The 12925-nt window shown below is 25.8% G+C and overlaps 1 protein-coding gene across 1 annotated transcript; it reads right to left on the reverse strand.

The window, feature by feature from the left end:
- Positions 1 to 1472: 1472 nt before the first annotated feature.
- Positions 1473 to 12642, reverse strand: LOC126549778 (uncharacterized). The gene is made up of 13 exons (XM_050200149.1): positions 12043 to 12642; positions 11850 to 11988; positions 11101 to 11489; positions 9874 to 10233; positions 9542 to 9810; positions 6119 to 6352; positions 5512 to 5564; positions 4566 to 4621; positions 4353 to 4491; positions 3182 to 3567; positions 2736 to 3086; positions 2385 to 2653; positions 1473 to 1710 (listed from the first exon to the last, which is right to left on the reverse strand). The coding sequence occupies exons 1-13, from the start codon at positions 12112 to 12114 to the stop codon at positions 1479 to 1481; spliced, it is 2949 nt and encodes a 982-aa protein (XP_050056106.1). The 5' UTR covers positions 12115 to 12642; the 3' UTR covers positions 1473 to 1478.
- Between the last annotated feature and the right edge of the window lie 283 nt (positions 12643 to 12925).

Genomic DNA, 12925 nt, shown 5'->3' on the forward strand with positions numbered 1-12925 from the left:
CCGAAAACAATAATCATCAAATTATGTTTAAATCATGGATCTGAATAGTGGAACAGTATTTTTAGTGTATCGGCATCACTAATTATAATAATAAGATAAATTACTCAACGTAAATAAGTACTTCACAATATATAGGTAATAATTGCACGAGTGTGTGTTTTGTCGATTTAAATAGGCTTATAATTGATTAAATATAAATCATATAAGCTTATATCTATAAATAAATTTATAAGCAATATTATGCATAAATATATAATGTACCACGTTCCAGATTGTACATAGATTAGATTGTATTTTACAAGTCTCGTCTGAATTAAGCAATTTTTTTTTTTCGTTTATATTATTTTATTTTTACATAATAGATCTTGAATAAAACGATCAATCAATATTGGTTTAAATAAATATTGTTATATTATTTTTACAAACGAATATAGAGCGTGCATCAAATGTTAAAATTATAAAAAAAAACGACCTATCTAAATAACTGGTGAAATGTTTAAGTATCTATGACTTATATTTTTGAATAATAACAAATATTGAAAATCGTTCGAGGAAAAATCGTTATCATCGTTACACGATTTCGTAAAAATTTTAAATTATTCAGATGCTCATAACATTATAACATTTTTTTCCTATAATAATGACCCTTCGTCTTTGCTCAATAACTAACTAAAAGGATAATTTACGGAAAACTTAGTGTTGAATTTTTTAATCTAAGATATAAATCCAAAAAAATTTATGAGTTTTCAAATTTTCAACAATAAAATTATTTGCAAAATTTCGCTATTTCGACAAAAATTTGAACAAAATACATATAAAAAAAATTGTAAAAAACGATTTTTGATTTTTTTTTTTTTTTTTTTTACTACAATAAGAACGACTTATAAGAAATCTTGTGTTAAATTTTCAAGCTTTTTGGGCATCCGACATTTTTTTGCCGATGTTTCAAAAAAAAAAAATTCTTAAAAATTCGAAAATTTCAGTTGTCTAAAAATAAATAAATAAAATAAATATAACAGTGATATTTTATGATATTTTAAAACTTACCTATTCTAATTCAAAAATAATGTTAATCATTTAGTTTTGACAATTTTCAATATTACAAATATTATTAATTATTATTTTATTGGCGCAATAGTAATCTTCAAAATTTTAAAATAATTTTAAGATACTTTTATAGCAGACCTATTTCTTTTATTTTTCTAATTAACACACCTATCAAAGTGACCTCCACTATATCGAGGTAATTTCAAAGATATTTAATTTTGATAAAGTTTTTAAGGATTATCAATACACATGTTACGACGCTTTGTAACCAATGATCGCAAATTGAGGGTCGCCATTTACTACTAATTAGTATAACTATTAACTGATGGTGTATAAATATACTATGTACTTATTAAAAATATGATTGATGTTTTAAATTCAATGTCATTGTTGTAATATAATTCAAAATAACAAAAAGCAATATATTTAATTCAGCCATTTTTATTAGATACAAAAAATTCTTCAATTTCTAATAATGTTTTATTTTCAGTTTCTGGCAAATAAAAATACAAATAGATGAACCCAAAAACGCCAATACAACCAAAGAGAATCATAGTGTACTCCAGACTTAAATACATTTCTATTATTAAGTATGATTTTGTCATTATGAATAATATTATATAGGCCAATCCAGACGAAATAGATGTAGCAACTCCTCGGCTTCTGCGGGGAAAAAAATTCAATTAGAAGAAATTTTTACTATAAAGTTTAAGTATTAAAAAATATGATAGGCAATTACAATTTTTAAGTTAACACATTTGTGAACAAGACACACGTAGACATTTCTATAGAGGACTATGGTCTATACTCTATAGTTATAATTATAAAAGTTTATTAAATATATCATTACTGCTAAAATAGCAGTATATAGAGTACAGTATACTTTTTTTATAAAGTAATATACTTTTTAGTATAGAGACCATACAGTTATAGTCGTATTATTTTTAATGTAATAATTTACTAGCGATGGCGTTTTTATAAAATTTTTAAATTATGATAATAGTTTTAATAATATTTAAAAAACAACATTTTAATTAATAGATAATTTAAATGAGTTCGATACGCTATAGTATAACTAGTTAATAGCAAACAATAACTTAAACGCAGTCGTTTAATTCAATAAATTAAAATAGAAGCCACCAATTCATTGATCATTTTCAACTATCGAAAAATTATATGATGAAATTAGTAGGATAATATTATTTAAAATAAACCATTTGATTAAAAGTTTGAAAACAATACTAAATTCAAAACAATTGTTTTAAAGATAAACTGCGCATATATGAAAAATTTTAAACTAAATAAAAACAAATAAAACAAAAATATAAATATTTTACTTGTTGGGATAAATTTCAATCAGTATCATCCAAAAAATGCACGAAATACCGCATGAGCCGATAAAATAAATGCTACACAGCAATATCAATGGGATGAAAGGAGACGATGTTAAATAACTGGCTTTGACTGCAATAATGTATGCACCAAACAAAAATAATGTAACCGTGTTTAGCGTTAATGTCGTTAGGGCCAATAATCTTTTTCCAACTCGATGAACAGTCGCAGTCGCTATAATGGACCCAACACTCATCAAAATTGACAGGAGAATCTAAAATTTTAATGATGAAATATTATCGATAACTGTTAAATTATAATCAGCATTACTAAGACTATAGTTTATAAGTCCACACCAACGATTCGTTTTGATTATTGAATAAATCGATTTCTTTCATTATTTTGGTAATAAACGGTCGGGCAGGGGAAATGCTGACTGAAGAAGATACAAAGAAATAGATCATTAACAATCTCAGTGGTCTATAGACCGCTGGATTTTTGAGCTGGGTTAAATTTGAAAATAACTTCTTATCGTCGGTATCAATTTTGCAGCCACCCTGTGTTCCAGATACTTCATTGTAATGCATTAGTTCGAGAAATTCTGGTTTAATTTTTTCAGGTTCTACCCATCCTCTTAACCAACACATAGCCTCTTCAGCCTTTTCATTCCGCCCTTTGGCGATCAACCAAATGGGAGATTCTGGGATCTAGACTCGGGAACAAAATAAAACCATACATCATTAATACATTGTATACAGTTAAAATAACTACAATAAAAATAAAATAAAATCGAAATACGTACGAAAATGATAAAGCATATGCATATAATGGGGTAGATTGTGCTGTACAGCGCTGTAGTCCTCCAATCGAAAAACGATCCTTGAATGTACATAAGTGTAGCGCCCATTCTCATCGCTGTGGTTCCTAGCGAACCCAGAGATCCTCTGAGCCTTGGTTCCGATATCTCCCCGACGTACGATGAGGTAGATCCGGCGCCTAATCCCATGCTAAATCCCATGAATAAGGTGGACGCGCACAGTAACACCGACGAGCGTGCGGAATACAGCAGAATCCATCCTATAATACTTGGAACGTTCGCGAATATCATACAGAGTTTCTTTCCGAATTTATCTTGCAGGATACCTGATGCTAAACACCCGAACGGGTAAATTATGAACAACAAGCTTCCTGTAAAATTGAGAATATGAAAATAAGAAAATTGTATTATAGGTATAAATACGTGATAGTATAGACATTTACGTGCGATCGTCGTATTGCATTTATCAAAATTATGATAGAGCGTTGTTCTATCAGGTGCACAACACTAGTGTCATATAAGTTCGCTAATTATTATTATAACAAATATTATACAATTGTTAGTCTTATTTTTTTATTTCATAGTGCGTTTAAAAATATTTACGAGTTATCAGCTTTTTCAACTTTTACATGAAATATACTTATCAACTGATATTCATACGCCTATGTATTTTATGTAGGTAATAAAAGTTTAATATTTCATCATAATATTGTTATGAACTGTACAATGTGTACACTGTACAGTACTACAGTGTATATCTCAATACAATTTCAACGCTTAAAATAACAGTCCATAACGCACTTGTCCAACTAAATTATTCTCATCCGTTTTGCAAGGTCTAAACTTAAGATGTGATAATAAATAATAATAGCTTATATTATCACACAGATAAAATTTAAAATTTATATCGTGTAAATAATATAATTAGGACGTTCAATGGTACGTTAAATACGCATAGTATCAGATAAATAATCGTTGAGAAATATTAATTAACAAAACACAATTGTGTTCAAAAAACGATTAACCGTTTTTAGTTTTTACCTCGTACTTAGTTCGTGAAATTTTCTTCAACACTTTAAAATATATTATGGTGAAAAAAGAAAATTCAAATAGTCAATGAGATCGACCTGTCGAAAATTATATTCAATTTACTTACCGTACCATGAGGCCTCGGTGGTCGTTATTGAAAAATCACTGTTTGGGTTTTGATACAAGTCGCGAATGACTATTGCTGATATCGAAAGGTTCATGCCCAACCCGATAAATAGAAAACTCTGTGCTACTGTCGCCAAGAACTTTCAAAATTTTAACATTAAATCGGTTAGACATTTTGATTCAAAATGTTTTTTACTATAAATAAAACACTTACTTGTGCAAACGTCGCTTTTGGGCCATATTTCTGTGTAGATGTTTGCGCTTGGATTTCTTTTACGTCAGGCATTAATTATAATTAAATATATAAATTATAGTATTTAATATAACGAATGAAAGTTTATTGATGAACAACAAAAACGTGCATATCAAATTTAAACTCGTGAATAATTTATTAAGTTGTGTTATTATCAGTAACACCTCATTCTGTTATTAACAGCACGGCATATTAACATGTTGAAGTACCTATCAAACATGATTATAAACTATTATACCTATGTTTATATATTAATTTATAAAAATATTATACATGAATATATAATGTACCATATTTCAAATTTTACACAGATTAGATTATATTTATCAAACCTGAACTGAATTAAGCAATTTTTTTTCCTCATTTATATTATTTTATTTTTACATTGTAGATTTTGAATGAAATGCAAGGTCAATATTGATTGAAATAAATAATGTTTTTTTTATTTTTTAAACAAATAAAGAATGCTTATCTAATATTTCAAAAAACTCAATTATATCTTACATTAATATTATTACTTTAAGAAAATATAGTAGAAATATAGGATTTTCTCAATATTTATTTTACTAGAGCCGTCAAAATCGGCAATCAAGTATTAATTAAACATTGGAAGGAATACCAGCAACCCATATAAAAAGTATAAAAAATTAAAATTATATAAATGAAAATTATTTCTAGGGCTTCGCACATAAAAATAAATAATTTTAATATTTAATAAATAAATAATAATATGTTAATAGTATGATAATATATGTAAGGAAAAGTTAACTCTTCCAGTATTTGAATTTCCTAATTTTATTAAATCAGAATATGTCCAATATCCATGTATTGTCTGTAATGTTTAATTGATAAAATACACATGGTTTAAAATAAATGATTATTTTGTCCATTTTGACAATTGACTTGCTAGCGTCTGCCATATACGTGTAGATACAATGTCTGACAATTTGTAAGAAAGACCTTTGTAAAATTGTTAATAAAAAATTAAAAAAATATCTTAATCCTCTTCTTATTTTAATTCATTACTTAAATGTATTTAATTAATTATAATATTATTGAGGATATAATATTTCAATAGCGCTAAAATATTTGTATTATTTACAATAGGAGCGTAAAGAATAAAAATCCATCGGGTATTGTACATTGTATATTTATTTATAAATAAAATGGCCATAATACATTTGAAGTAATTAATGTTATTAGTTATTACTAAGCTTTTTATCATAATTTTTTTCCTTAATATGTATATATAATATATGATACAAATATATTTATTTTTAATTTCTTATGTAATAACATAACAAAATATGTATTTGTTTTATTTAAGCTAATCGTATTTGTTCAAAAAACGAACAATTTTGAATTAAATATTAGTGATTAATCTGATATTTTCCATATTAAATTCAAAGTCTTATGAAGTTATTATTTTTAAACATTCATATTAAAATGTATTTGAAATATTTCAACCTTAAAGATTTTAAAAATAACTTATAACATTTAATATTTTTTTCTACGTTCTACTTTTTAAATTCGATGTAAAAAATTCTTCGATTTCTAATAATGTTTTATTTTCAGTTTCTGGCAAATAAAAATACAAATATATTAATCCAAAAATACCAATACAACCAAAAAGACACATTGAGTACTCAATACTCAAAAACATTTCAACTGTTAGATATGATTTTGTTAATGCAAACAGAAGTAAATACGACATTCCTGCACATACTCCAGTTGCAATTCCTCGACTTCTATAAAAATAAAATATCAAATATATAAATGTCAATGTATAATAAAATATCTAAAAATTAAAAAGAAAAGTTGTTGAATTCAATTTACATATTAATACTAGGTATTATGTATCATGACCATTGACCATCTTACTTCACAAAATCAAAAAGGATTACTAAAGAGTAAAGACACATACCAAGATAAATGCTGAGATATTGTCTTGATAAATGATAACATTTATGCTAAATACAATACACCATTACAAATTTACTACAGAACGTACAAAATAATTTAAATAGAAATACTTTAATGTCTGTATAGGTAATCTATACTCAGGAAGATACTTGAAGATCGGTATCTCGATACTAGATACGTATACTAGGTATTTATCTTTAGAGTATCGCTATACGCCTATACCTACTATAGATATCAGATACTTTTCTTTAGAACATAGTGAATAGTGATACTAGATACTCGATACTTAAACTTTAAGTTTTTAGATACTTGATATTTAAAACTCGAATCTCAATACATTAAAATAATCGAAATCACAAATTTTTTAAAACTTATAAATACATAATATTGTATAGATATTTATTTTCAATAGTCAAAATAGACAAAAATCCATAATCAATATATTAATAGTAATTATAATTACAGACATTATTTTACGACACGATTAATTAATAACTATTATTCTTTGTATACATTTAGTAGTAACTATTTATTTCTATTACTATTTAGTATCTAGTCAATAACTTAAAATTAATAGGAAATAATAATATTAATAAATACGTATACACTATACAGTCAATTTAATACCATTCGTCTCCGTCGTATACTTATAGTTTAGAGGTAACATATAAATATATAATCAACATAGTCCAAATTTATTAAGTGTATGTAAAAAATCTTATCGTGTAAATTACCTAACATTTGAAAATTTGTTATCATATTGTATTGTTATTATACATACATATTTATACTATAATTCTCGATATAATGATATTTAATTAACCACTCAAACTAGCAGTAATCATTAAACTATATATTACATATATACAAATGGCACATAGCCATTTTGATACGTCAATACAGACATGATATAATGTATATTATGTGAGTTATCTAATTTAGTAATATATTGTAGTAGCATACCGTAAATTACCGTTGCATATCAATAGTATTAATACTACAACAATTTCGGTAAGACGAAAAAATATATGCATAAATTATAAAGTAAAGACTGACATTACTATTTACTAATAATAATATGAGTTGTTATAATCTTGGAAAAAAAGAATGATTCAAAAGTATCTTTTTAATGTATTGGGTATTTTTCAAACATTTTTATCAAATACTCAATACGACAATACATGGAATAAAATTGTAGGTATCTAAGAACTAAGATACGAATTTAAAATATTTATATTAAAAATATTGCCAACCTTGGCTGTAAAATATTTAATAATATTCAAAAAAATTTAATCAACTTTAAAACTTATGATTAGGGCCCGGATTCAGTGTAATAACGGTACTCAAATAAAAAACAACTAAGTATAATATTTATTTATTGTGCTGTTTCTAAATTTGATGTTTTATTTTTATTGATATTTTATTATATCACTTGTGTAGTTGCGTGTATATTAAACAAATGTTGGTCATTTTTTAAATGCATTATTGCTTCGAAAATGATTAAAAGGTTTTTTTGGTTATTTAAGATTATATTTTTATATTTTTCAAAGAATTTAAATTCAGACCCTACTGATGAAATACAAAAATATTATCGTTTATCCATATTTATTTCATGTCTTGACTCATTTAATTAACCTGAATTTAGATGTGTCATGGTCGTCACGGATGTGTTAAATTTGAATTCAATTATGCATCATGTATACGAAAAACGTTTCTGAGCGATGACAGTCCATCACATATTCATCTTTTATCCCTTAGTATATTTTATGATAATATGTTTTTATTGTATTAGTGTTAAAGTATTTTATTTTGCTAATGATATTTTAGTAGATTGATCTATTTTTCCTAGAACATTACATTTATTGTATTTAATTATTATAGCTGTACATAATATTTATACCATATTATATAACCGTTATTAATCGTTATAAATAAAAAGACTAACGAGAAAATATTTATTAAATAATCAAATTTGAGATATAAAGAAAAATTATATATGACTTTCGAATCACAAAATAATTTGTAAATTAACGGATTTTTGACAACATTCTAATTATAATTATTTAAACTTATAAAAATATTTTGATTGTGCATTTTCAATATTTATTAATTATTAAATTAATTATTAATGAGATACTTTGTATTAAATTTTCAAATTTTTAACTCATTGACGATTTTTTTTTAATGTCTATTAATAGATAAAAAATATCAATATATTTATACAATTTTAATACTTGTAGGAAGTATTAATAAAGAAATTTAGTGAAATTTTCACTAATTTTTGAATTACAACAAAAAACATACCTAATCAATTTCGTCAAATACTGATTTTACATTAAAAAGTGGTTTCTTTATGATTTTTTTTTTAATTTTGAAAAGTACTAGGACTTAATTTTACTTTATCCCCCCCCCACAAAAATACCAATTAGATTTCATTTTCTTCTAAGAACCCTTTTCGAAGTTGAAAATTAAAGTATTTTTTATTGCCCCAAAATGTGATCGCAAAAAAAAAAAAAAGTAAAATCACATAATTTTAAAATCAATACGATCAACATTTAAAAAATATCTTACAAATAATTATAATAATGGGGATACGTCTATTCATCGAGAATTAGTTCATTGAGTTAAACTCATCACAAAGTTGATTCAACGTGAAAATCAAATTGACCACGGAAATACGTTCCGAACTCAACAAGCACTGATATTAAAAAAAAAAACACTCAATTTTATACTTAAATAAATAGTGACTAAATGCTCATTAGAACTGCAATTTTTCAAATCCCTATATAGAATCTATATTTATTAAGAGATTATAATTATAAATACTATACCTAATATAAATTTACGCACAATGATTTTCTACTATAATATAATTCACGCGATGAATCGATGTTTGATTAATTTACATACCTATGTATATTCGATTTAAATCAAATTTTTTATAAACGGTGTACCTACAAACTCGTAATATAATAAATATATTATATCTATAAATTTATATAAATTATATTTACTTGTTTGGAAACACTTCGCCAATTAACATCCAGGGTATGCATGCTACACCACTACCGCCAGATAGGTAAATACCGCCGATTAATGTTAAAGGAATCCATTGTATCGATTTAATACAATTGTTTTTCATAGCTACGATGTATACACTAAATAATAATAATAAAGCAGAGTTTATCGATGTCGTTACTAACGTCAAAAATCTTTTCCGGAAACGACGTATAGTTAAAATCAATATCACACTCCCAATCATTTGCAAAATGGAAAAAATAATCTAAAAATGAATTTCTCTTAATTATTTATCCACAATATGCGAATATTACTGTAGTATTTATACCAAACATATACTTTGGTGATCTCGCAAACCAACTTCTGTCATTATTTTACCAATGAATGGTTTACCAGGAGTAAGGTTAACTATATACGACGTGAAGAAATAGATCATTATTAATTTCATCGGCCTATAAACCGATGGTTTCTTAAATTGAGCTAATTTTGATAGCAAATTTTTACTATCATTAGTAACAACATTGCTATCTTGCGTTCCAATCGTTCCAGATACATTGTTATAATGTAATAGATTAGATAGTTCGGGTTTAACTGTTTCAGAGTCTACCCATCCTCTAAGCCAACAAATGGCCTTCTCAGCTTTTTCGTGTTTACCTTTAGCGATTAACCAAATAGGAGACTCTGGGATCTAAACAAATAAAATAAAAAAATTCCATCAATATTAACTTAAACGTAAGTTAAAACAGATTAATAATAAATATATACAGAATGACTCACTGACCACGTTCACCTTCATTTTTTTCATTTAATAATGAATTTATAAAACATATTTTGAACTTTTAAATGTTTAAATACACTTAAAGACTATATTTTAAAATTATTGAAATTTGTTTCACTACTTAGTAAAAGTTTCTTGAAGATACAACCTTATATCTTTCTAATATTATTTTATAGAAAAATAAATTTTATTTTAAAATTTGATGTACTCAATTCGAAATTCAAACGAGTAGTTTTTCAGTTATTAAAATGTTATGCATTAAGATATTAAAGATAATTGTCCTTAAAAATGGTTTTATAAAATTATAAAATAAATGCAATATTAGATTTAATATTATATACTTAGACCACCATTTTTATTAATATTATAAATAAGATTGATATAAATCCCTTATATTTTCAAATTAGGTACTTTAACATTGGGCTATGTTACAAACCCATTATATTATGTAACTATATTATCCTAAATATACAAAGTTAAATAACTCAATAACTACTCGTTCAAATTTTGATTTTGATACATTCAAATATTCAAAAAAATTATTCACTTAATAATTTACTGTAGAAAAGAAAAATTGCCATTTGAAAAATAGATATTTCTCCACTGGACACTTCTTAAATAGTGCAAAAAATCTCAATTTGAAAATATAAACTTTAATTATGTTTAAAAAATTCAAAAATTAGACTTTGAATAATTAAATGAATGAAAAAGAAAATGTGGATGAGCATGCTTAGTTAATCTCATAGTATATATTATGTAATATAAAATTTCACGTACAAAAATGATTAACAATATACAAATTATCGGACAAAGAGTACTCAACAATGCAACAGTTCGCCAGTCAAAAAATGAACTCAAAGTAAAAGATACCAATATTCCAAAATAAGCTGCTGTATTCGTTATCGAAGCCATGGCGCCTCTGAGTCTTGGTTCTGTTATTTCCCCGATGTAGGCGTGTTGTACTGCACCAGCACCGACGGCGATACTGAATCCCATCAGAAGTGTCGACGCGTAGAGAAAAAGCGACGACTGAGCTAAGTACAGTAAAGTCCATCCGATGGTACTAGGAATATTTGCGAAAATCATGCAATACTTTTTTCCGAACCTCTCTTGTAAGACTCCCGATAGAAAACATCCAAATGGGTGAATTATAAACAATATACTCCCTATGGTTTTAAATAAAATAACAATACATATTATATTGTATAATATAATAAAAGTAATTTGTATATAGTATATAATACATATAATAATATAAAATAAAATATTTGGTTTATTGGTTTGTATAAAAATAGTTAAATCATAAAAATAATACTTTCAAATTTATTAATTTATTAATTTTTATAATTCTGTTAATGAATACTTTTTTTAATTGATCTGTTGCAGTTTTAAATAAATTTGCTGTCTAAAGCATTTTTATGGCATAGGTATACATTATGTGCAATAAGTACATAACAAAATACGAAATCATGTATACGTTTTAAAGTTTCAACAGCGAAAAATTATACAAACAGATATTTACTCACCGTACCAAGACGCCTCGGTTAGTGATATTGAAAAATCACTTTCAGTATTTCCTTGTAAGTGACGTATAACAATTGCCGATATTGATAATTGCATGCCCCAACCGATTGACAGAAAACTCTGCGCTATAGTAGCCAACAACTAACATTTTTGATTTTAACGTCTTAGAACATGTTTTGAGAATAAAAAATTTACTTGAGCCAACGTCGCCATCCAACCATATTTTATTGATGTATATTCACTGACGATTTTACTTTCGTCAACCATCGTTCTACTCACTCCGGATTACAATAAAATACCTATATTAATTCAATTCTACAAATAAAATATTATACTATACCATGGTGTGTATAATTTAAAGTTATACGAATCACGACCAATTCCGCTTTACTGATACAACGATCATTGGTTACTATACCGAGTGCGCTGAGAGAGCGCAAGTCGGCGGCAACCAAAATCGGTTTTACTGCGAATCCCCAACGTCACTCTGCCATAGGGAAACCAGTTTTGATGGCAGGAAGATGCGCAAAACTTGATATCCCGACTGGCACTCTTTCGGCGCACTCAGTATACGTGTTAAAAAAATAATAATTTCGGTTATAAACTCACTTTTGTAAAACAAAAACCATGAACATTATTAAGTTAAATTACTTACCTACTGTAATACAAATAAAATTATACTAGTTTAGATTTATAGAATGCTATAGTTGATACTTAAATACTTTCTAATTTCTACGAACAGCTAAATACTATGAATTGATAAAACACAAACTTAAACATTTTTACTCGGCTATCATAATTACACTAGATAATTTTAAATTAATGCGAAGTCTTAAAAATTATAAGATAACAATAAATAAAAAAGTGGGATGTTAAGTAACCGATTTGGTGTACAATTACACTTAAACCTGTCCTACATACCTAATCTCTTTATTCAATAAATTATCGTGAATGTATTACATTTTAATTAAATGATAAAACGATTCTGATTTGAAACGGTCATAATATTAATAAGTATATTTTATGATACAAATAAAGATATTAATATTGCAGTAAAATATTTTACAATATTAGTCAT

This window comes from Aphis gossypii, chromosome 2 (genome assembly GCF_020184175.1).
Source record: "Aphis gossypii isolate Hap1 chromosome 2, ASM2018417v2, whole genome shotgun sequence".
In the NCBI taxonomy this organism is placed as follows: Eukaryota; Metazoa; Arthropoda; class Insecta; order Hemiptera; family Aphididae; genus Aphis; species Aphis gossypii.